The sequence below is a fragment of the Callithrix jacchus genome, chromosome 1 (assembly GCF_049354715.1).
Source record: "Callithrix jacchus isolate 240 chromosome 1, calJac240_pri, whole genome shotgun sequence".
Classification (NCBI taxonomy): Eukaryota; Metazoa; Chordata; class Mammalia; order Primates; family Cebidae; genus Callithrix; species Callithrix jacchus.
Window position 1 is genome coordinate 66,771,126 of NC_133502.1, and position 26,112 is coordinate 66,797,237.

General features: G+C 42.0%; 2 protein-coding genes across 7 annotated transcripts in view; both read right to left on the minus strand.

Moving 5' to 3' along the window:
• Window positions 1-3,661: 3,661 nt before the first annotated feature.
• Window positions 3,662-5,983, minus strand: MLNR (motilin receptor). The gene is made up of 2 exons (XM_035297888.3): window positions 4,935-5,983; window positions 3,662-4,146 (listed from the first exon to the last, which is right to left on the minus strand). The coding sequence occupies exons 1-2, from the start codon at window positions 5,833-5,835 to the stop codon at window positions 3,809-3,811; spliced, it is 1,239 nt and encodes a 412-aa protein (XP_035153779.3). The 5' UTR covers window positions 5,836-5,983; the 3' UTR covers window positions 3,662-3,808.
• Window positions 5,984-14,415: 8,432 nt separating this feature from the next.
• FNDC3A (fibronectin type III domain containing 3A) overlaps window positions 14,416-26,112 on the minus strand; it is a 212,131-nt gene continuing 200,434 nt past the window's right edge. For all 6 annotated transcript variants that reach the window (XM_035297891.3, XM_078357623.1, XM_035297894.3 and 3 more), the window contains 6 exons: window positions 25,769-25,918; window positions 25,379-25,662; window positions 25,055-25,267; window positions 22,034-22,200; window positions 20,742-20,869; window positions 14,416-16,946 (listed from right to left, as the gene is read on the minus strand). In XM_035297891.3, coding sequence (XP_035153782.1) covers window positions 16,632-16,946; window positions 20,742-20,869; window positions 22,034-22,200; window positions 25,055-25,267; window positions 25,379-25,662; window positions 25,769-25,918 — 1,257 coding nt within the window. In that variant the 3' untranslated portion in view covers window positions 14,416-16,631. The remainder of the gene's footprint in view (window positions 16,947-20,741; window positions 20,870-22,033; window positions 22,201-25,054; window positions 25,268-25,378; window positions 25,663-25,768; window positions 25,919-26,112) is intronic.

Consider the following 26,112-nt stretch of genomic DNA (forward strand, 5'->3'; position numbering starts at 1 on the left):
CACCATTAGCACGTTGCCTGTCTGTCTCTTTGAGAACCTGGCACAGGGAACTCTTGGATCCTAGAGGATGTTGTGCAATAGCTCTTTGAACATTTCCTTCAGAAGTGGAAATGTCTCACATAAAAAAGAGAAGGAACATCCAGACAGGTGTTCTGCACTTCCGTCTGATCTAAATGGTGAATCCGTTAGTCTGGAAGACACAATACACATTTCAAACAGAGAATGCCAGTAGAAAGTTGTTTGATTTTGACATCGTCACATGGACTAATTTTTCTAGTGTATTTTGTTATATCCGTCACACTTAGCAGTTGCTTGGTAAATGTTTGCCATGGGAATGAATGAAATACAAACCCTCCCCCAAGGCTGGCAGCTCACCTCACAAAAGTGGTTCCGCCTGCAGAAGGGAAAGGCGGCTCATAGAGAAGTGGCTAGAATGCCAGCACAGGGCTCTATTAGGGTGGAGGGCGTGGCTGGCCCACAGCCTCCACGATTCCCACCCTGGGTCAGGTGGGGAGGGAGCCCAGGACTGGAAACCAGAGCTCAGTGATTCTCCTGCTCCAGTGATTCGCTGACTTGGCCCCCGCTTTTCGTAGCCAGTTGTCAGTGTAAGAATAGGCTGCTGTCTGCTGGGGTAGACAAAAACTTTAGATCTTAGAACAACTTTTTAAACATTTTCCACCATGACCCTCAGCAAGAATACATTTTATTTTGTGAACCAGGAAAGACACCAACCAAAACATAATTGGAACACAAGCTTCACAGCACAACAGTTACCTTACTACATGTGATGCACCATGGACTCTGTTCTTCTCCGTGCTGTTCCATTAAAGAAAAATGTGACACACTCACTGATTCACAGTCCACTAGTGGGCTGAGACCACACAAGAATCCTGTGGAAAGGGATGGCCTTCAGGCCTTCCATCTCAGAGACCATCTGGAAAGGGAAGGGCGATCCTCCCCATGCCAACACCTGGAAACATGCTTAAGTCCCAGCAAAGTGTCATGTAAATCCTTGTTTTCTAGTCTGAATAAGGAAGCTCAAAGGAGAGGTCTTTGCTTCTACATTTAGAATATTATACATGAGCCAGGTGTGGTGGCTCGTGCCTGTAATCCCAGCACTTTGGGAGGCTGAGGTAGGAGGTTCCTTGAGGCCAGGAGTTTGAGATCAGCCTGGGCAACACAGCAAGACCTCATCTTTACGAAAAATTAGCCAGTCATGGTGGTGCATGCCTGTAGTCCTGCCTACCAGGGAGGCTGAGGTGGGAGGATGGTTCAAACGCAGGACTTTAAGTTTACAGTGGGCTATGATTGTGCCACTGCACTCCAGCTGGGGCAACAGGATGAGATCCTGACTCTAAAAAAAATGAAATAAAATATTATATACATCTCAATAAGGTTCTTTGCTGTGAACTTCCCTAGAGAGGTGGCCGCTCTTGACTGCTCCAGAGAGGAGCTCCCGTGAGCAGAAGGACTGCGGCAGCTGCTGTACTCAGTGCTACCAAGCAGAGAGGTACAGACGCCCAAGGCTGGCATCTCCACTGTCAGAAACCCTCTATCAGAGCTCCCCAAAGTATTCCTCACTCCATGAGATTTTACTAAGTGTTCTTAGGGAGGGAAGATGGGGAGTTGGCTCTGTGATTAAATAGGTCAATGAAATGTTGGTCAAGACAACTTCTCAGAGCCTCTGACATGCTATGTTATGTGTATTAAATGTTGAGGGTGTGGTGGGGGGAACACAATGTGTTATTTTCCTGCCACATTTAACCCCAGAGCCATTTGTTCCAATAATCCCTGTAAATCTGCAGAACACAGTTTAGGGAATGCTTCTTTAAGTGACTACAATCTGCTTCTTCCACTAGCTGGGAGAAAAAGCAAATGAGAGACTTTATGCCTCCGCAAATTGTGGATGGGGCTGAGGACAGAGCTAGGGCTTTGGCTAAGAAAATGAGAATGCAACAGAACTTTGACTGCATTTTCGGGCATACCCTTGCTACTTATGTATTCGTCTTTTGTGGTTTTAACTATTCAAAAGAGACTATGGTGGCCTGTGGTGTGAAGTAATTTAGACACTCACCAAGGCCACTAAAACTGTGGGCTGTGAAGCAGAGACATGAAATCAGTGAATCAATGGAGCTGCCTCTCCAGCCTCCAAGTCTCAATGTGACTTTATGTCTGTTTTTCATTATAACTCTGAAGTTATAGCATTTGTCACTTTTCTGCTGTTTATAGATTTGAAGATTCATGAAGGTCTCAGGACAAGTTTCTCATAAAAATCAAGATTCTATTGTAATTTAGGTTTGAATTTATTAATCTGAAAGCACCCAAAAAGGTCCCAAGGACAACTGTGAAAGTTGTACCCTGCCCACATTTGGGGGGTGCCATTCATACAGAAGGGGTGTGAGAGAAGCCCTCTGGAGCTGAGTGACAGCAGCAGCCCTCTAAAAATATTTGTGTTTTAAGCTGTAAAAAACAAAACAAAGTTACAGAGATGTTGATCAGAATGTCCAGCAAGTTCTTTTTCACTCTTGAGTGAATCCATTGACCAGTGTTTTTCAGTAAGGACAGCATCTTGGCGTGGGAGTAGGTGAGCATCTTAAACACTGGATTCAGACTTTGGCTCACCTGTTCCTGTTTGGGCAATCCCAGACTCATTTCCATCACTAGTAAAACAGGAATGTTGACGACAGCACTCACCCCACGAAGCTGAGGTGAGATAAAGCATATGTATTGTTTGAGACGGAGTCTCGCACTGTCACTCAGGTTGTAGTGCAGTGGCGCAATCTCGGCTCACTGCAATCTCCACCTCCTGGGTTCAATCAGTTCTCCTGCCTCGGCCTCCTGAGTAGCTGGTACTATAGGTGTGCCCCACCATGCCTAGCTGATATTTTTGTATTTTTAGTAGAGACGAGGTTTCACCATGTTGGCCAAGATGGTCTTGATCTACTGACCTCATGATCCACCCGCCTCAGCCTCCCAAAGTGCTGGCATTACAGGCGTAAGCCACTGTGCCCGGCCGAGATAAAGCATATTAAATAGCTCTTTACAAATGTCATTTGTAGTCACCAGAGAAAGCCACATCCTGCTGAGCTCTACTCTCAAATGTTGATGCCCAAAGTTTGCTACCCCATGGCCAGTGGCACTGGGAAAATCCATGGGCAGTCAGTCTCAAGGAGAAGTGGGTTGCAACACAGTTGCTGGGTACTTGGGAAAGAGGGTATTCTTGTGCCTAAACTTTATGATTTGCTCTGATCTGGAGAGGTGGGACCCCTGAACACTGGAGTCTACCCAGAATTCATTTTACTTCTAAAAGGTTTTGCAGCCATATACAGGTATTTAATAATTTCTTGGATCAAACTGTCATTATCCTGGTTGCTTGTAGATGCACTGTTACATTGACATCCAAAATATAAAAGCAAAATATGCTCCTGATCTCAGAGGTGGCAGTTTTGGGGCAGCATCTCTCTGTATCACTTAACTGTAAAATGAACAATCTTTCTAAAGAGTAGGAGAATGAGGACTTCACTGAACCAGCACACAGAGGACACTTTGAGATGTGGGATTTCATGGTGGTAAAATGGACATCCCTTAGGAGGTATGTGGGAAGGAAACTAGAAAGGTTGGCACAGTTACATTTCATACCCTGGTTAAATAAATCCTGCAGTCTCTCTCTTAACCAACTGGCACAAATGCAACCCCCTTCCATTCTTCCTCTCAGCATCTGTTCCTCACTTTCAGTCTTTACTTCTCTGCACGCCTGTTTCCCCCGAAGTCTTAGAACTACGGGAGGAGCCTGGCTTGGCCGTGCTGGTTACCCCATCATCTTCAGGTTAGCGCTTGTCTCCGTGTAGCCTGCCGTGTCTCCTCCAGTGTCCCCTGCAACTTCGCCGGCAGTGTTCCTGCTTCTGTGGAAGCCTCTCTGCCTGGACTGCCTTGGGAGCAGCAGTTTACAGGCCGCCGCTCTGTACTTCTTTGAAATGAGGTTGTAGAGGATTGGGTTGATAGATGCGCTCAGATAGAAAAGTTGCAGAGCGACGATGTTAAAGTACTGAGAGAAGTACATCATCCGCGAATCTTTCGTGTTTATGTAAATGATTCTGCCAACGTGGAAAGGCAACCAGCAAACTATAAATGCCAGAACCACCACCACTGCAACATAAGACACAGCACCGGGATTAACAAAAGCACTGGGCAGCAAATAAGGGCGCCCCCTCCCCCCGCCCCAAGGAACCATCTGCAATAATAAGTAACAGCCTAATAAATTAGAGAAAACTTCTGCCTAGCCGGATCCTCACCCCAGAACAAACCACCTGGTTGTAGGCTGCATGGATATTTGCTTTAAAACGGCATAATAGGCTCGTATATGTGTTATCAAGGCTGGACATAAACCAGAAGGAGCAATTTCTCTAAACAAGCCGCCTTGGCAGGCTCCCTTCCACAAACCCACTTCAGAGACAAGTTTTCTGTTGAAAAGAATTCTACAACAGGTCTGCACAATCTTTACTTTTTGATATGAGCACGCTTTACTTAGCCTTCAGCATCACTTAACATTCAATAAGAATTTTAGCTTCATGAAGTCTCCTTCGTCTTCTCAAGGGCACTGTGAGGACTCCTCATCTGTGGCATCTAACAGGTGGTTGGATTAAGCATTGCCAACTCCCCCTCCTGGTCTCAGAGGCTTTGGAAAAGCATTGCTAGCAACTGAATCCGATCCGGGAATCCCACCCTTGAAGCGCCCTGGAGTCTGGGCGACAGGAGATAGTTTTTATGGGGAGACAGAAAGTGCAGGCGGGTGGAGGCTGGAGTTGAAATAGGAAAGGGAGCTGGAAGCGGCGCCCAGAGCTGGGCGAGCAGAGGAAGAGGACCCAGCGTTTGCGTGGTCCGCGGCCATGCCGACCGCGGGCAGGCGTCTTTGGAACCGAGGTGGCACCACTTACGTAGGATGCGGATGGTCTGCCGGTGGCCTCGCTCCCTCCCTGAGGCGGCTGGGCCTCGTAGCGGCCCCTGGCTGCTCCACAGCTCCCGCCCGATGAGCCCGTAGAGGATGCTCAGGCACAGAAAGGGCAGGAAGAAGTAGGCAGTGGTGACCCACAGCATCACACGTAGCGCGCCCAGCTGCGCTGGGTTCGGTCGGCACTCGCGGCTGAATAGCGCTGCGGCCTCTGCGTCCTCGGGCCGCGACAGCGGGGAAAGCGGTGGCACCCGTGAGGGCCAGTGGGGCGGCGACGAGGCGGGAGGCAAGGGGGTGAGCCGTACGGTGCCATTGAGGCCGGGAACCACGGAGATGCCGGGGTCCTGCTCGACGCCCACCAGGAAGAAGAAGGGCCCGGCGGAGAGCAGCGCCACGGCCCAGAGCAAGGTGATGAGCGCGCGAACCCGGCGCCGGGTGACCAGGACGCGGGCTCGGAGCGGGCGGCAGATGGCCAGGTAGCGCTCTACGCTGAGTGCCGTCATGTGCAGCAGCGTGGCGTAGGTGCAGCCCTCGCCCACGTAGAGCGACAGGCGGCAGAGCAGCGGCCCGAACACCCAGGGCCGCGAGTGCCAGAGGCGGTACAGGTCGAAGGGCAGCCCGAGCAGTATGAGTAGGTCAGACACGGCCATACTGCCCAGGTACAAGTTGGTGGTGGTCCGCATGTCCCGGTAGCGCCCGATCAGCAGCACTGTCACCACGTTGCCGCTCACCCCGACGGCGAAGAGGCCCAGGCACACGGCGGTCACCGGCACCAGCGCCCCCAGGGGATAGGGCGAGCAGCGGCGCTCGTCGCAAGGCGGCAGCGGGGCCCACGGCGGCTCCCGCATACCCTCCGTGCCGTCGCTGCCATTCCAGGGGCTGCCCATAGGTTCCCCGCGCGGCCGCGCCCCAGGTCGGGCTGGGAGTCTGGCGCGTGGTGCAGCTCGGTGAGCGCCTCCTTTCCCAGCCCGCGCGCTGCAGGCGCGTCGGGTCAGACTGCCGAACGCTGCGCTGCGGAGCGCGGGAATCAGCTCTGCTGGTGGGCTCCGAGGAGCTACCGAGCTAGCTGCGCGCAGTCTCCTCCCACGGCCACGGCCCGCCCCAGCCCTGCTCCCGCGTCCTTTCCCGGGTCCGTGCATTTCCTCCTTCACCAACTGGAATACCCGGCGCCCGTAGCGCACGAGCCCTGCCCCGGCCGGTGAGGGATGTCTGCACCCTAGAGAGCGTTGGTTACTGGACCCAGCACTGTGCGGGCGCTTTTGTTCGTCCGGTACACAGAAGACCTTCGAAGGGATGTGGGCTGGGTGCTGCCTCATGATGGTGGAGGAGGGATTACGGTAATCCCCAGAAAGCCATAATGCTAAATAGTAGGAGGGGAGTCTGGACCAGAATCTAGAGCCTCTTCTGTCTAACCCTGGCTCTACAACCGAGTAACTGTGTAATCTTGGGCCAGTCCTGTGCTTCCCCAGCCCAGTTGTCCTCTTCTGTAAATTGGCGAGTGGCGGAGGGAGCTGACCACATAATTGACCAAATAATTTTTCTCTTTCTTTCTTCTTTCTTTCTCTCTTTCTTTCTTCTTTCTTTCTTTCTTTCTTTCTTTCTTTCTCTTTCTTTCTTTCTTTTTCTTTCTTTCTTCTCTCTCTCTCTCTTTCTCTTTCTTTTTCTTCTTCTTGAGACAGGGTCTCATTGTCATCCAGGCTATAGTGTGAGTAACACGATCACAGCTTACTGCAGCCTCGACCTCCCAGGTTCAAACAATCCTCCCATCTCAGCCTTCTGAGTAGCTGCGAGCACAGGAGAGCCCGCGGTCTGCTAATTTTTGTATTTTTTTTGTGGAGTCGGGGGTTTCCCCATGTTGGCCAGGCTGGTCTCGAACTCCTGAGCTCATGTGATCCACCTGCCTCGGCCTCCCAAAGTGCTGCGATTACAGGCGTGAGTCATTGTGCCCGCCGTGACCAAATAATTTCAAGGATCCGTGAGCATGTTTACTCATTATAAAGTAAAAGACAAACATTTACGTGGACAGTATAAGTACTTTCACATGTGATATGGTGTTCTTATGTACAACATATTTTATACACGTAAAAAACTAGACTATTTGTCAACACCAGAACCAAAATTGGGGAAAAGGGCTAAAACAAATGCAAGCGTCTGTACAGTGTGATCTTAATAACAATAGCTAACAGTTACCGAGAATCTAGATGGATCTGGCCCTGTGCTCTCCATTTAATCCTCATGGCCTGGGGCGCTCCTTTCGCCCCTGAACAAAGCGATCTCACTTGAGATCAAACGGGTAATAAGAGGCGGGACTGGGATGTGGGCTCTGGTCGGCCTAATCCCGGATCTTGCAAGCCTGACGTCCCACTCACTGCACAGCTCCACCGGCTCAGTGGCTTAAATCCTTAACCTCTTCTTTCGAACCTCGTTTCTGGACCTGGCACCTGGCTTTGCCTAGGGACAAGCGTCTCCTGCAGTTCTCTCTCACTTGCAGGCTGTGGACTTGGAGAAGCGACACCTGTCACCTCCCTCATCGCTGCTGTTTCCAGCGGTCCCAAAATTTAGCTTTGAATGTGACTTCATCGGACCCCGCCCTCTCCAGTGCCTTCCCCCAGGGTCACCCGCGGTCCCTGAGGACTAGGGGCCTGCGCTCTCTTTCAAGCACTGCATCTGCGATGGTTCACATTCATAGTGAGTCTTGCAATGCCTTGGCCTCTCCGTTTGTTGACCTCCTTTCTACCTATCACCTTGCACTCCACCCGATCTCAGATGCGCCTGTGGACTGGACCTTACGCCTCACAGTCGCCAGGGCCTGCCGGCCTTCCTCCACCTCCACTTCGGTCAGCCCCCTTTCTGAACTCTTTTTAGGTTTCTTTTTAGCCCGCTCTCTTTTTAGCTCATTTCCCCTAGCACCTCCGTTCCGGTAAATCCTTCAACCGACTGCGACCTCCATCCATGGAGGTCCCTTGCCTGCGAGCAGTCGCCATCACTCCCACACAGACGTCCTCGCTTCCCTTGCTCTTTTCTCCATCGTCAGCCTCGTCCATCCGCCAACAGCACCACAGCCCTGGTGAAGCCGAATTCCCTCCTACTCCTTGCGCGTTCTCAAATCGCACTGTTTCACTTGAAAGCACCACCACTAGCGGGGTGCTTGGTTCCTCCGGCCCTCCCGACTCTTATCTGACCTCATTCACTCCCCCACCCCCAGGCTACTGCTTTATACCTTCTCCTCTCTTCTTAGACTCAACCTCCACCCCCTGCTTTTCAGCTGGTGACCTTGCACCCCGTTTCTCTGAAAAAAAAAAAAAAAAAAAAAAAAAAAGCAGCAGTTTGAAGATAACTGCCACACCTCCGCTCATGCTCCCCAGGGACAGTTGGTGGAAGTTGCAGCTGAGTTGGCTGTGTCCCTCAAGCCTACTTTCTCCTCCTCCAGGCATCACTGTATCAATTCTCTCTCTCTCCATCGGTTTTTCTCTTCTGGATCATTTTCATGCAAAACTCTTCAAAATAGTTGCTGTGCCCACTGTTTCCACTTTTTCTTCCTCCCTGTCTCCTCCCCCTAGGCAGAGAAAATGTAATGTCTTCATTTATAGTTGATCTGATTTTCCCCTGTGCTCTCAACAAGAGAAATGGATGCTCTAGCCGGGATAAGGCATGGTCCAGGCGAATCAGTTAACTGGCCCTTCTGGGCAGTGTTCAGTTCTCTAAGACATCATGCCTTTCCCCAGGGTGGCCCAGGTGTATGGGGAGAGGGGTCAGTGGCTTAAAGCTAGAGGGAGCAGTCCTTATGAAGCTTCATGCAGGCTCCTGGGGTGCCTGGGGCCAACATTCACTAGACTCCATTTCCATGTCCCCTTCCTGCCTGGTCACCAGTGGCTCTGCTAGCCTTGGAGGCAGAGGCATGTGGCTGGTGAAGAGGTGGCTGCTTTCGTTGACTCGGATGATGCTCCCAGGAGCACTTGACATCTTCCCCATGGCTCTCATAGGCTGCAGATCCCTGAGTCTCTTTCATTTTTCCCATTTGCTCATGGCCTGATGGGCTACCCCAGCCTCTGCTAAAGGTTCCCTTACTCCTTGACCCACCCACTATGGTGGCACTGAGGCAGGCTCACCGCATCTGCTGTCAGCGTCCTGGCTGTTGTGAATTACCTCCATTCAGGCACTTCCTCTCTCTAGTGTATTTTCTCCATATTGGTTACTATCAACTGACCTACTATTTAATTTACTTAGCTATTTTTTTTATTGTCTATCTCTGCCTCCCCACATTATGTGCACCAGAAGGCAGGGCTTTAATCTACTGTGTTCATTGCTCTTTCCTTAGTGTCTGGCACAAAGTGAGAATTTAATAAATATTTGTTAACTCGGAGAATGAATAAGCTTCTGCAGAACCAGGTACCATTGTTTTCTTTACAATTCCTAGCAGTTAAGAACAGTGCTCTGATTGTAGTGGGTGTTCAGTGTATTCACTGATACTCCAGCTTAAGAGAGAATACTGATATGGAGAGGTGGAGACCCAGCGGGCTTTTTTGATAACATTGCTAAGCTGAGGTTCAAATGTAACCTGGCCCTTAGAACGTATCTGAGCCCTTATGATGAATTGGCATTCAATGTTTTAGGAAGGAATGGACCAAATCTGTTTTTTACTTTGTGTTTCTGTAGACATTTGCCAGCTTCCTGACTTCATAGTTCATCTAATGAGAGGAAGAGAAAGTTCTCAGGAGACCAGGAGCATGGACATCTCTCTTCTCTATTCTGCCTGTGTAACTCATGTGGGGCATGAGTGGGTCTAAGTTTGGCCCATCTATGGCCTGTATCCCCAGAGGCAAGAGTTTGGTGTCATCAATAGGCTCTTGGTCCCTGGCTGGAGGCCAACATAAAGCTAATGCTTGCTGTGTGCAAAGCACTGTTCCAAGTAGTTACATATCTGAATGCATTTAACCAGCAGTCCAAGGCAGCAGGTCCCTTTAGTATCCCTATGTTAGAGATGAGAAGAGCAAAGCACAGAGAAATGACCCCAGGTCACTGGGGTAGCCAGTAAGGGCGGTGCTGTCCACTTCCAGAGTCCACAGGCGTAACCACTGTGCTGGGTGGCCTCTTGCTATATAAACCACAGCACCACCAGCTACAGAGACTGGTAGGTTATGATCTGGATTCTGCTAAGAAAGTGCCTTCCAGTTTGTATTCCAGAAACCAGATTTTATGGGCACATGGTATCTGGAAAGAATCTGGAAAGTTGTGAGGAGCTTAGAATAGATCCATAACTTGTATAATACTTGTGGAAACTTGTAAACACTCCACAGGCTTTACACTCTTTTCCCCACATAAGAGCAGGGCATGAAGTTTGTAGAGACAGGGTCTCCCTAGATTGCCCAGACTGCTCATGAACTCCTGTGATCTGCCCTCCTAGGCCTCCCAAAGTACTCACAGGTGTGAGCCACTGAGCCTCACCATTTCATAATGTTTTGAACCAAACTTTTACAATTGGGAAAATTCATGTAAAGTTCCAGATTGACAACCTGGGCCCAGGCAGACCAAATTCTTTAGTAGCTCTCATGGATAGCCATAAAATATTGCTGTAAACCAGGCACATGCTGCAGGCTGAAAGGAATGGTAACATCCAGGGAGGTGTGGGAGCTTGAGAAGGAAGCATTGTCTTGCAAAACTGGAAGCTGTGACAGCTCTGGGCTCATGTTCCCCAAAGGCTGCCACCTGCAGCCTGTAAGCTGGTGCCGCTCTGCAGGCACCCCACAGCTGTTGCCACACGCAAGGTATCTGTGGCTTCACACTCAGCCCCTTCCTCATTCACATGACCCACTAGGCTCCTCTAGACCCCAGATGCCAGGAAATGGTATCTTCTTTAGTAAAATGAAGAAATGGCAAACTGGCCCTGGAAGGGGAGCCCCTGGCAGAGAAGATCAAGACCAGCTATTTCTGTCCAGGACCTGACCACCACATTGACCAGGGGCTCAGACTTTCCTAGGTTTTCTCTTTACACAGCAAGGACACGCAAATTTAGGCAAGACTTTTGTGGAGTGCAGATTCCTATTACTCTGTGGCTGTTGCTTTAGCAGTTTTCTGTTGGTCCCAGTTTCTCCTGAGAGACAGACAGGCTCAGTGTGGCAATGATTACCAAGGGGAATGGTGGAGAGGGAGCAGCCCTTGGGAGGGTGGGTGGGAAGAGGATACAGGCCTTATACTACTACATACACACATTCTTACTACACAGTGGCTGCCATTAGTAAACTGTGAAAAGGTAATTTCTTCTGTAAGCCCTCTGTGTCACCCTAGAAGGATTAAGAATGAGATAGAGCTGATAACTTGGGACTAGGCAGGCCAAACTGGTTAATCGCTCTCAAGGACACCCATAAAATATTCCGTTGTAAACCAGGCACATGCCACAGGCTGAAAGGAGAGGTAGCATCTGAGAAGGAATAGAGAAGTTGGCCTGTGTCCTTAGCAAAAGGAACTTAAATCCACATAAAATTAACCATTCTGAAGTGAAGAACCTATTGGCATTTAGTGCCCTCGGTATTGTGAAACCACTATCTCTAGCTCCTAAGCATTTCCATCACCTCAGTACCCACTGAGCAGTTCCTCCCCATTTCCTCCTCCCTCCAGCCCTGGCCTCCACTAATTTGTTGCTATAAATTTACTCATTCTGGATATTTAATACAAATGGAATCGTACAATATGTGACCTTTTGTGTCTGGCTTCCTTGATCGTAGCATGTTTTTGAGGTTGGTCCACATGGTAGCAATATTCATTTTTGAACATGTCAGCACATCTCAGTTGTGGTAAGTGGCAAAAAAGGGCATTTTCATTCTTGGATGAATATTTAAGATGGGTTATCCTTAGGGACTGAGTGTGGGCTCAAAATGGTGGTAAAAGTATCAGGGGATGAAATTCAAGAGGGAAGAAATTAGGATTTCTTATTTAGTCTGTTATCCTTGTACCAGATTCTTCTCATCTGATTTCTTTCTGTTCAATCCTTAGAGGGCTGTGGTTTGTTTTGCATATGAGGAAGTGCTTAGCACAATGTCTAGCAAACAGGTGGTACTCAATAAATGCTATCATAAATGTACTATTAAAGTCAATTAATATAAATTTTGATTTCCTGGAGTTTACAAATTTTAGGGCAGACAGCAGAAAATAGCGGTCAAGTGTGGGAGCACCAGACCAATCACCTGGATCAAACCCCAGCTTCATCATTTATTAGCCACGAGACCTGTGGCAAAGAGCTCGACTTCTGTGTGCTGCAGGTAATGCTTACTAGAGCAATTAAGAGGAATGTATGAGAAGAACTGAACATATTGCTTAGGGCACATTAAGTGGTCAACAGATCCTAGCCATAATGATTTGAATGGGCCACGTGGCTTCAAAATCTGTTGTTTTGAGACCCTTTTCTCTTGCCAGACTTCCCATAGTAAGTAGAAACAGCACAATCACCTTGTTTAGGAGACAAAAAATAGCCATTACAGCATCTAAACATTTTAAGGCACCACTCTGGACACAGAATTTGATGACCACCTTATTGAAATCTTGGTTCTTTTGTTGATTTTCTTTTTTTTCTCCAAGTTTTTTCTCTTTTTTAGGAGCATCAGAGAGAAAATGATAACAAAAGGGATACATATTCTCAAGAGCATATACTTACAAAATATATATGTAAATAGAACACTTACAAACTCTCTAAAAACATGAGGCATTATCTTTTTTGATGATTGGAGTTAGGTTACAGAATCACTGCTCATTTTATGTTCGGGGGAACTATTTTCTTTTAAAGCCTGTTTGCCTCCTTGAGCCACTTTGGGATGGGATCTTCCTGCAGAAATAATCTTGTAATGGGGAGAAGCAAGGGATTTGTGTTGGAAACCAACCCGTGGAACGCTCAAACATGATGCCTAAAACTCCTATTTCCAGTCTACAGAAAAAAGAGGTGACATACAATAATATTGTTGATCAGTATTATACCCTACTCAAGGCTGGACCCATACTTAGCTGCTTCTGTGAAGTTCCTGTTTCCAGACTCTGCTTCCCTAGCCCAACATTTTAAACTCTATTATAGTACTCGCAGCTGTGGCAATTAAGAAATCTATGAGTTGATGTGGCTCTGTACCTTGTGAGGAGATGAATGGGAAATGGCCAGCATTGCCCGGCCCGGGGCGGGGAAAAAGGGCAAGGAGGTGATGGTAGAGTTTTTGGATGCTGTCATGGAGGAAACATTGAAAAAGCAGGTGGCTGAGGCCTGGAGCTGCAGGACACCGTTCAGTCATTGTCATAGAGATGGACCCTTCTTCACTGCGTGATCCCAAACTTCATCTAAAGCCTACTTCTTGGAAGGGCTTCAGAAGAAACTTATGAACTTGGGACTTCCATGAGAAGTATAATGATTTATGTAAGTTACAGCAGAAGAGGGCCTCATATCTCTGCTTTAAGGAAAATTCTGTTTGAAGATTTCCAGTCCTGGCTTTCTGTTATTTCTAAAATTTACTTGGAATCAACCATTGATGTGTCCTGTGCCAAATATGAACTCATCGATGCCCTGCTGTGCCATGATGATGAGCTGGAAGGGTGCTGGATTGCCTTTATCCTGTACCTGGTTCATTCCTGGAACAGGAGCCTGGGGGCGTACCCTGGACCAGTACAACACTGATGAACACTTTCAGCTGAAGCAGACTGTCAAGTCTCTTATCGCTTCGTAGAACAAACTGGTTTTCTCTGAAGTATCTGCAGTGTGCTTTCACCAGGTTTCTGAAGTCCTGTCTGAACATTTGTCAAGCAAATTAACCACTGAAGGCTGAAACAGAAGAAAACCTTCCCAAATGTAACAGGCTTCTGGGACTTTTCATTCATCTGTTATGAATGACAGCAATGGGCAAAGCTGAACAAAAATGTGATCCTTCATCACTACTGGGAAGGCTGCAAGAGCTAAGCATGGAGTAAAGGAGAGCTTCATGGTAGCCTGCCTGACAGTGTTCTTAAAACTGGTTATCCTTTAATAGGACTCATATGATTGTCCTCAACCTAGACCCTGAGTTTGAAGCTGTGTACTTATTTCTTGATTTAAAAAAAAGTTGGCTTTTTTAAACATTGAGTTCTTCTTCCATATTGGCTTCTGCAGTAAATTTTTCAATGATCTTTTTTTTATTGCAGTAAAATATGTGTAACATCAAATTTGCTAGCTTACCTATTAAAAAAAAAAAAAAAAAAAAAAAGGCAGAGTCCCTGTCCTGAGGAGGAAGTCCTTGGGATGGAAATTTTCATGAGCTGCATAAAAATCAAGTCACTAGGATAAAACTTCTAATTTCATTCTTTTCTGGACTTAATATAATAAATATGCATCCTCTCATGTTGAAGATTTGTATACTGTTGGGGAAAATGCTTTAAGCTCACTGAAAGAGGGGGGACTGTAACATTTCATTTTCTTAAACAGGCAGTAAATAATGAATGTATATGAATACAATAAACATATCTCAAAAAAGAATGATACAACTTTTATTTTCCATGGATTTTAAAGATGCTTTTACTACACAGTTTATGTATTTTTATGAGATTTTTTTTCATTTGTATGAAGTTCAGCCTTACACAATTTTAAGGTGATATGTTTGGTAGTGTATCTATAATCTTTAAAAAGTTTGGAGTTTTTGGAATGTACAGTATATGAGGTAAAATCAAGATTACATTAAAAATTGTTTTCTCCTCTGCACTAATTTTGCAGTGAGGCTCAAATGGCAAGTATACTATTAAATGACATTTACTATCAAAAATAGGAAGTTCATTTGAATTACTATGAAAAACATAAGCCACTGTAACTTGACACAGTGGCACATTTTACCGTTTTAGACATTCAACTATATATAAATCTCTGGGCTATTATACTCAGACTCATTTGTACTGCCAAATGTGGCAATTTAAAGAAGTTTCTAGAAAACAATCGCAATCACTGATGTTTTGGGGGAAGGTTATCACCCTATACATAAGAGATTAAATTTAAATAAAATGTAAACATACAGAATATTATAGTGACAGGTCATTCTTACCACTTAGAAAGGCCAAGTTTATCCATTTCTTTTTTGAACAAGGGTTAATGTTTTTCTACAGCACAGATCATTTGACATAAAACAGTTACAATACATGCCCATTCTATTATAAAAGAAATTCTTCAGAGATCTTCAAATCACAAAACATACGTTCTTTTTTCAAGGACTGACAGAAGTGCTTAATAATCACTAAAATGCCAACTTCAGCAACTAAAAATTAGTGATTCACTATCCTAAAATTCAAATAATAAATTAAAAAAGCTAGTTACACAGGTGTTTTACAGATAACAGATGTGCTAAAACAAAGAATTGTAGATAGTTGCATTATAAACTGTATTATTACTGGCAGTCATGGACATCTAGGCAAGATGTACAATGTGACACTTGACAAAATTCAGTCTGATCATCCAAAAGCTCACAAATGCAAGCTCACAAAACATTAATGAATTATGCAATTGCAAAGTGCTCTAATGCAACATTAACCACATGCAACCAACAATTTGGAACAGTATCCAAACAGACATTATACATTAAACGTTAGTTTTCAAGAAAGAAAGCAGCTTGAAGTTTACTGGTGCAAATGAATGTTGTCTTCAGATTTGGTGCCCCAAACAAAAAGGTTAGGTTTGATTATGAATTCTGATGGTGGTGGCAGCAGTTATGGGAGAAGCAGCAAAAACTTATGGGAGTTCTTCAAAATTAGCCTATACCAGACGAAGTGAGTGTATGTGTGTAATATGAATCTCTATACTTGGTATGTGTGTGTGTGTGTGTATATATATATATGTGCCATATATGCACGTGTATACCCTTATACATGTACATATAGTGCAATGGTTCACAAAACAGAGCCAGATAGGTTTGAAATTCAGTTTACTTTTACGATTACTTTTAAAAAAGTATTTAAAAGCCCTCGGTTCTTTTCCATGTTCTCAAGACCTGAAGAGGAACTTTCTGAGTAAACATCAAAATATTTTTAGGCCAAGTAAACTGTCTGTGCTTTCTTTAAGTACTTATCTGTGAATTCTGAATATATATTTATAATGAAGAACTCCACATTTATCAAAGCTTTTCTTCATGCATACTCTTTCACCCAGTTTTTGTTTCTAAGCCCCTCCAGCTACTCATCATAATCCCACTTACCAAATAATTAAGACAAATGAGGAGGTAGAAATATAGCACTAGATTGCTTTCACAGCATCAGACTTTAACATTTTATATAGGATGTTAGTGTAAATTCTATTCATTCTGAATTTTTCACTTGGTAATAATCTTTAAAACAAACAGATCAGGTTATCACTGTTACACTCATGCCGATTGGTCAAAATATCCATTCCTAAATTGTTGCCTCTTAGAAAGTTTTTCTATAGAAGGCATGTTAAAAAAAAAAAAAGAGAGAGACAGAAAGGAAAAAAGAAAAGGAAAAGACCCACCCTAACAAAAAAACAAAAATTGATATTTTTGTGGCTTGCATTCTAATAAAGTGCCAGCCTCTACCTAACAATATAAGCACTGAAAATGGCAAAAATGATGTGCTATAGTCTCAATGCCAGTGCTAAATGCCACTGTTTTTTATAAAAGCAATACAGAAATAATTTTAGTACATGACAAAATAAAATGTAATAGAGTTAAAAAATAAAGTTATATTTTCACTTGATTACAAAGTACTGAATGATAAAGGCAATCAAAATGGAAAAGAAAGCAAACAGCACAAGGATGACAGCAGCACACTGCTCGTCACTCAGTGCCCGTCGGGTCCTTGTGCTTTCCACAGTGTCTCTGTTGGTGCTGGCTGGTGGTTCAGTCCTCTGAGAGATGAAGAGCACTGTGGTGCTGTAGGGACCTACAAGGTCCTGGTGTCCCAGAGAGTCTTGGCACTGGCGAATGGCACATACACGGAAACGATATTCACAGTTCAGCTGAAGGCTGGAATACCGGAAGTAAGGGTCGGGACCTTTGTAAATCTGTTAATAAAATATTAGAAGGAAGAATTATGTGTGAAGAAGGCTGGACAGAAAATGTGTTAAAACTGGCTAGTGTTAGAATTGTTTTTGATGTGAAAGCCGGTGAATGTCACTGATTTTATCTTTCAAATGACATATTAAAAATACCTATCCATTAAAGTACTTAACCGTCTGTTGCATAGGGGCAGGAGAAATCTGAAAAGTGAGGACGTGAGATCGACCTTTATAGGATTCACAGCTGAGTTAAGGAGTGCACATGTGCCCGAGGGCAGCTAGAGAACAAGCAAAATCAGTCCTTAAGCATTTTCCTGTTTTCCTCAAATGTAAGAAATCATTTTTAAATGAAATCATTCCATCAAAAAGGGATAGTGTCTACTTTTGCTTCCCCCATTATGTCTTTGTATAACTGATAATTTTCCATACAATTTCAAACATATCTGTTGAATAAAATGGCAAATGAGTAAGGCGAGCTTTCTATAGGTGCCTATGGAAAATCACTGTATAAACTCCAGAGAGGGGAGATCACTTAGAATCAGAGAATAGGACCTCCTATGCCATGCCTTACAAGGGGAATAAAAAGAATGAAATTCCACGGATTTTCAGAGGAACATGCTAGTAATTAACCCATTTGTGCCAGAGGTTGCAAATTCTTTTTCTGTGTGAAAAATAAGACCTTGCCGATAACCCTGAGGAGCTGGGTAATAAATGACTCCCACAAGCTTAGCGTGCCAATAATGGAACACTAAATGGCTTAAGAAGACATATACTGGAACTGTTCACCCCTGGCATCCAAGTTCTTCTCTACCACTTCATACTCCAGATTTGATTTTAGACCAACTACCTTAATAGGCATATTAGTAGTTAACATATATGATAATTATGAGAATGAAGTGAACTAATGCTTGTTAAAGCACTTAGCACAGTGCTCAGCATGCAGTTACTGCTCAATCTGTAGAAGCTATCGTTTCCAATAATGAGCAGCCCCCGCCACTCATTCTGTAAGTGAGAAAACCAAGGCTCACAGGGTTAAATGACTTGTCAGTTGAGTTCCTCCAGCTATTTGTTGGGCTACAAGTCAGATGAACCAGCACTTGGGAGCTTTTAAGTACTTTTAGATGCCTCAATCATACCTGTGTTGTCAATCTAAATTTTTACATATTTCTTTGCTCTCAAAGAAGCAAAGTAAGATCTCTGTCTCATTTTTCTATCTCCAGAATCCAGTATACAGTAGGTACTTAATAAAAGGCCATTAAATTAGGGAATTGTTGACAATAAATAAAAATGTGGATGCTGATACAATATATAAAGGAATTTATTGAAAGAAGCTTTAAGATAAATCTGAAAGAAAATGGTGACTATGCATTAGTTCTAAGGATGTATAATGTTTCAGGGAGTAGAATGTAGAAATGATCCATGTTTGGGAGATAGTAGAGCTTGGGTATCCCTTCTGTGAAATGCTTGGAGCCAGAAGCATTACAATTTTTTTGATTTTTGGAATATTCGCATATTTACTAGTTGAACATCCCGAACCCCAAAATCTGAAATCTGAAACGCTCCAATGAGCATTTCCTTTGAGTGTCATGTCGATCCTCAAAAAGTTTCAGATTTTGGGTAGAACATTTTGAATTTTGGACTTTTTGATTTGGAAAGCTTCAACTTGTAAAACAATTCACTTAAAACAGAATGCTGTATGAGACAGTAGTTTAAAACTGTATACATACACTGAAGTAAATTTAGTAAAAATTAAAATATGTATTTGTCTTATGGATATAATGGATGATTTTTGTCTTAATATTTTCCATGTGTCTTCATATACCATTCCATGAGGATGGCAGTATTAGGTTAAGGAAGAAAAACCTCAACAAATGGCATGAGGGTGATAAATGAAAAGATCTGGTACAGAGATGAAGAATACATTAATTACACTAGTTGAAAATTTACATTAATTCAAAAGGGGCCACTGTAGGTGTGTGACATTAAAACAGTGTTTACAGAATCCTAATCCTGAGGCTGTGTGAAGGACTGAAGTGAGCTAAGCAGGACAGGGACTCTTGATGTACATGTGAAAAGTCGATGAAGCCCTGATGTAGTTTTTATGGATTTAGGAACAACTTCTGATTAAGAGTTGTCAGGAAAAAAAAAATCATTGAAGAATTCAAAGCTTGAAGATCAAGATGATATTGGTGTCCATGACACTGATGAAGTAAAGATGATGGAGAGGAGAGATTGGGAGGGAAGATGATGGGATCAAGTTTTCAATTTTATATTTCAGATGTGGGAGGACATCTAATTAGGAAGAGACATAGGTAGCTGTAGATACAGGACTGACGAAAAAAGATTAACCTCTTCAAGCTAATTTAAGAAGGTTTATATACCCAAGAAAAGTCATTCAAACAAGCCTCAAGCTTATTCATGTACTACTCACAAGTGAAATCCCTATTTCCTTTAAATATGTAATACAATTATATTTTCTTTAATATTAATTTTGCTTCCTCCTTAGAAGGAAACCTACTTATCTGTAAATTACATTTCAAATCTAATTATCATGCCAATTTGCAGATGGCTTAATAAAGAAAAACAATACATGCCAAATTTAATCTGACTCTTTGGATCTTTTGTAATTTCAGTTAAGATATTACACAGAATAGTTATAATAGCACAACACTGGAATAAAACAAACGAATGATCAATTTTTTAGTGGAAGAGGAAAATATAAGACACAACAAAAACCACCCAGCTTACAAGCCTTCAAAATTAAGATTACAGCCAAAAGGGAAAATCAGATGAAATGTATAGGTATTAGTCTTTGCAGTGGTATAAAAGCTTATTCATTATAAAAGTTATAACAAACATTGGCAACTCTCTACTCTATCTGACTGCTATTCTTGCTCTACCAGAAAGCTATCTTTGAAACCTCTTGGGTAGGAAGGTGACACTTCCTCTAGGTTACCATGATAACTTCATGCCTAATGTCATATTTACAGCACTGCATTATGACTATTATTAATACTATTATTGTAAAAGCCTCCTTATTAGTCTTTCTGGTTCTGCCCTTGTACAACTGTAGTTTCAACACTATAGTCAATATAACTTTATGTTTGATCACATGAATTCCCTGGCCAAAATCCTTCATTGGCTTCACATTATACATGGAGTAAAAGCCACAATATGGCCTATTATGCCCTACATCACTCCATACCACCTATAGGCCCCTTAGCATTAACTACCCGACCTTATCAACTCTTCCCTTTGCTCTGTCCACCCCAGTCATATTGGCTCCTTCACGTTCATCAGATTTAACAGGCATGCTCCTGCGACAGCACATCTTAGAACACTCTTCTGCCCACAGTCATCTCCTTTGGGAAGCACTGAAATGTCAGCTAACTGCCCCAAATGAAATAACACTCAGCGCCCCTCCCTTCTACTACTCCTTATTCCTTTTATCCAATTTTGTTTTTTCTCCTTTGCACTTATATCTGACAATATATTGACATGTTTATTTGCTTATAGTGTCTCCTTTTCCAACAGAATGTAAGCTCCGTGGAGGCAAAGACTTTTTGTTCAGTGCTGTATCCTGAGTGCCTGGCACAGAGTTCAATGAATACTTAAATGAATAATCTGTTCAAGTGTAGTTCACACTGAAAAGATCTGGAATCTTGAGATCTCTGGAATATAATATATATTGAATAAATGTTTTTGAATTGGAAAGGGAAAGATGGCCAAATCTTACATTGAAAACACATAAAAATTTAAAAAGGGTAAAAATATGCATCTACAGATTATCTTGGTACATACCTGTTTGAATTCTGAATCTTTTCCTACCATAACTTGAAGACTGTAAATAACTGGATCACCTTTCATTGGCTGTAAACACTCCCATGTAATTTCACAAATGTGATCATTTACTTTCTCTATTTTGGGAGCTGTAGGAAACAAATGTAAACAAATGTTCTACTTGATTTTTAACTTGGTACTTTATGCAGACACTTGTTTTAATCAAAATCAACAAATCTTTAAAATCCACTTGTAAACTTTAAATAAATATCAATGAATTTTTGAAATTTGCACACAGATACAGCACTCTTGCATTCTAAGAGATGGGATCTGACTCTGTTACCCAGCCTGGAGTACAGTGGTGCAATCATAGCTCACTGCAGCCTCAGCCGCCTGTGTAGCTATAAATACAGGCACATGCTACCAATGACCAGCTAATTAAAAAAATTTTTTTGTAGAGAGGCAGGTCTCACTATGTTGCCCCAGTTGGTCTGAATACTCCTGGCCTTAAGTAAGTGTCCCACTTCATTCTCCCAAAGCAGTGGGATTACAGGTGTGGCCCTGCCTACACTCAGCATTCTTCTTAAAGCTAAGAGACACTAAACTTGATGAGGAAACAGAAAAATGACTCAGTCAAACTCTCAATATTATTAGATTATTCAAGAAGAGTTCTGCTGCTTAGCAAATATGTTTAGGTATATGATCCAGGATACGGCTCTAAAAGTCTCTGATTAGTCCTCAGAGGAATGAACTTTATAGACTTTTCAGCTAAAAATAGAGTACAGCCCTTGCCAGAGTCATTTTAAAATAAGAACCCCTCTAAAATTAAAAGATAAATATATATACATATGTGTGTAAATATGTGTACCTGCGTGTAAATTTGATTGAAAAATTCACATTAATGAAGACTTTGTTTCGCCTAACAGATGACCAGGCTTTCCTTCCAAAATTCAAATTAATGTAATATCAACAACTCAAAACATTTAAACAACAGAATTTTTTTGATTTTTTTTCTTTAAGCAAATGACCTTATGAAAAAACCAGCTTACCTACTCAATTCAGTATTTTTGTGTTAGATTATTAAAAGTATCAGTGACAAAGCCAGTACTTGTCTGAATATGAATGTGCCAGATAAAACAGCTTTTATTATTGAGTGCAACTCTCAGTAGAGTTGGATTTGCCTACATGACTTTGTGTAACTGTTGGACATATACTGGATGCTAAATTTTAGTATCAGTAAACAAAGCATTTATGAAAATACACTAAAAAGTAATTTATTATAAAAGAAAATAACTTCAGGATGTGTAACTTACCTTTCAAGGCAGATGGGACAGATTTTGGAGTAGTGAAAATATATTCTTGGGATAGGGGACCTTCCCCAGCTTCATTACAAGCTTGAATACAGAATTTATAGGATGTTGACTCATTAAGTCTTTGGACTTTGTATGTATGACATGGCCCTCTGTATAGGGATACAAACCTAAAACAGAAATAACTATGAGATAAATCTGATACTACCTTGGGAAAAATGTTTTAAAAACTAGTATAAAAACACAGTTAGGGACATTATTTAGGAGTATTAGGAGTTTCCCCAAACGTTTGATGCCAGGAACTCTTTGTCACTTCAAATAAATCTCTGTTTTTCATCAGATAAAGAAAAACAAGTTATTTGGTAAATTTCCCAATTTGACATGATTTACTGAAAGTCTGTTGCTAAATTCTGTGTCCAACCATCATAACTGTTTCTTTTCAGGCTTCTGGTTTAGCTTTGTTTCTGAAAACTGTTTTTTTAAATGTACATTTTAAAAGATGCTAAGAACATCACAATTTTCATTATGAATTATTTCTAAGTAAAGTCATATTGATATAATTTGTCAAGTATATTGACACTGACCTGAGCTATGAGATTGTTTCTATTTTAATCTTTCTTGTCTGTATCTGGAAAAAAGAGAATTCTCAATTCTCAGGCATAATTTTAGTTGACTTGGTGATGTTTTTCTAGAGATTTACAAAGGCAGTATGATAATATATAATTTCCAATACATTATCCACTTGAACTGTTCAGTGAAGTTGAATACCATATACATGTCTCCTAACGTGTTATCTGTAAGGTGAAAGCATCCCAGTATTTTTGATTGGACGTTTCTAAAATTTTTGGAAATCAGAGAATGAATAATAAATGTTTATTCAATGCTAACAGCCTGAAACTGTAGTCAAGTTAAAAATAAAGAAATATTTAATGACAGGAAGAAACAATACTTCCAAGAAGCAGTAATTGGATAAATCTTGTCTTTTCAATCTCTAATTTTTTTTAATGATAGGAAAAAAATAGTGGTAAAACTGCTGTTTAAAAAAGCTGAACAATGACAAAATCTGGATCAAGGAACAGCTAAAGTATCATTATGATACTATCCCACAGCAAGTGTATATAGTTGTGAAAATCAACGGTAAGGAAAGTAATCAAAGATATTAAATTAATTTCTGAAATGTGTGCATTAAACTTAACAGTATCATAAAAGGTTTTAATTTATTTTCCACTACCAAAGGCCATGAGCCATACTCATGTCGTGTAACAATTCTTTAGATGCTAGCCGAATAATTAAGTTGGAAGCTCTATAACAGAATATAATTTATAGTTAATAGAATCTTTATTATCTTTCAACCAAACAGTAATTAGACCTGTTTCCAGTAAGCCTTCTTGCACTACCCGAAATGTATGATAGAATGGGGAGGAAAATAATTTAAACAATTAATGTGCCCAGTAATAATAACATATATTAAAGATAAATGGCTATACCAAAGCTTTTTACAAGGCAAATAATCTCTTTGTAGCAATAAGGCTACAAAGACTACATAAAATTCTGCCAAGAACAAAGGCTAACATTCATCGATACATAGATTTTAGGAAATAATCGTTAGTGTTTGTTCTGTGTAATGTTCTTACCGGTAATACAGTATATAAAATTATTCCATATGTTACTTTAAATGTTTTAAGTATTTCTGATACAGAGCACTTATGTACAAGCACCATGAATATTCCACTGTTGAATACCTGGCTAAGATACAAACAGCACAGAAAAGTAAATCTTGGCCAGTATTCTGAGTATTAGTATTCTGTACTAGTTCTAGTATTCTGAGTCCATCAGATATGGAAATTGTTTCTAACATATTCAGTGAAAAGTAGAAAAGCAAAATACAAAATTCTTAAAAGATTAACAGCTGCGTAAGGTATGTGGCATTGTTTATATGGAATATAATGTGACAAACAGCCCCTAGCTGGCATTTGAATAATGTTACAAATATTGAGAGTTAACACTGTAACTCAAATACATGATTTAGCGCAGCAGTATATGGCACATTATATAGGAAATAGTACAACATGTACATGAAGATGTAAAAGAGGCACAGAAAAGAATCTGAATGAGACAGAGATTAGCAAAGGGACTCATAGAATCTGAGATCACATAGTGAAAAACTGAACTGTATTCAATTAGTGTGCAGGCCCCATGTCAGGGGTGTGGAAAAGACTGAAACAAAATCTCTGCCCTCAAGGATCTCAGAGGTCTGAAACCAATCACAATCATTTACTATAAAATTGTGTTAGTTAGGCATGGTGGCTCATGCCTACAATCCCAGCACTCTGTGAGGCTGAGGTGGGAGGACCACTTGAGCCCAGGAGTTCAAGACCAGTCTGGGCAACATGATGAAACCCCATCTCTACAAAATACAAAAATTAGCCAGGTGTGATGGCACACACCTGTGGTCACAGCTACTTGGGAGGCTGAGGTGGGAGAATGGCTTGAGCCCTGGAGGTAGAGGCTGCAGTGAGCCAAGATAGTGCCATGCACTCCAACCTGGGTGACAGAGTGACACCTTGTCTCAAAAAAAAAAAAAAAAAAATTGTGTCCTGCTAGAAATAAACATTGAAGAATTTATTTTGTATCCAAGATTAGGTGTCTTTTACTATCATGAAGACAGTAAACAGGTTAAACAACCACTTAATTTTTTTCTCTTAGTATTCTACTCACAAATTATAAACAGGAAATCTACATTGTGTTTTCTCATATTTTAAAAACAGCACACTTTTGTATGACAATATTGATTTTGTTTTTGAAAACTTACTTTATTAAAAAAATTTTTTTTTCAAGACAAGGTCTCACTATGTTGCCCAAGCTGGTCTTGCACTCCTGGGCTTAAGCAATTTGCCCACCTCAGCCTCCCAAAGTGGTGGGATTACAGGTATGAGCTACCACATCTGGTCTACTTATAACAGTTATAGAAATTATATACTTAAGACCTAACAAACTATATAAAGAAGCAATTAAAGAACCTACCGTCCATTCTTATCCTCCATCTGAAGGTGGTACTGAATAGAATCAGTTGACAATGTCTTTGGAGTTCCTTCTCCCCATTTCAGCTTAAGGTTTTGGTGGCTAAAGGCAACACATTCCAGACGAGGTGGATCAGGAGGGAGAGGCTTAGTTTTTAATTTTATCATATGGCTGAAAGGACCAGCTCCAAGGCTATTCAAGGCTTGAATTCGTATCCTAAGTGCCACATAAAAAAAAGTTTGGTTTATGATTGTTTTGTATTTAAAGTGTCTCTCTGGTCTAGGCAAAAACAACAACAACAACAACAACATAATTTTTAGAGTATACCTGTATGTTGTATCTGGCTGCAAATTGTTGATAATATAGTTTGTAACCTTTCCCACTGTTAAAGATTGCTTATCTCCAAAGTCTATGCTGTAGGCAAGGATTTCTGAACCATGATCACAAGGCTTTTCCCAGCTTATTGCAAGGCATGTAGAAGGTGAATAATGGGGATTTTCTATCTCATCATCACTTATTTCGTGAAGACAGGTCACAATGCCAGGAACTGATGGTGGAGTCACACAGGCTACTACTTCACTGAAAGGACCTGCACCCATAATACTCAGAGCCTATAAATTAACAGAGGCTCCAAGTTAACAAAGTCATGACCATAAATATGCCAATGAAATATAAAACTCTGGATTGAGTAAGTAACAAGGTACTGAACACCTTTACCTGGACTCTGCAATAATAGGTAGTTGCTGGTGAAAGTCCTTTTATTTCATAATTGAGACCAGGTCCACAGTAACATATCTGCATACTTCCTTCAACTCCTCCCCACTCTAATCGATATTCAGTGACATCTGTTCCATTACTCAAAGGAACCTTTAAATTCAGAAAAGAATAAAGGTCTTAGTCTTGATGTTGATTAAATAGCTTTGAGTCAAAAATGTTCTTTACCTGAGCACATGTAAAACTAGATTGTTTCTGAATTTCTTTAAAACATTTAACCACAATCAAAATTGTTCAATTTTACATTTTTTATTCATTAAGACTATCTGAATTTAAGATTGGTTGAA

What these genes read in the sequence shown, in the direction of transcription:
- MLNR (XM_035297888.3), bottom strand. Translation starts at nt 5,835, where the DNA reads ATGGGCAGCCCCTGGAATGGCAGCGACGGCACGGAGGGTATGCGGGAG. An exon ending in GCAGACCATCCGCATCCTAC is followed by an intron (nt 4,147 to 4,934) that starts GTAAGTGGTGCC and finishes CTTATGTTGCAG; the next exon opens with TGGTGGTGGTTCTGGCATTT.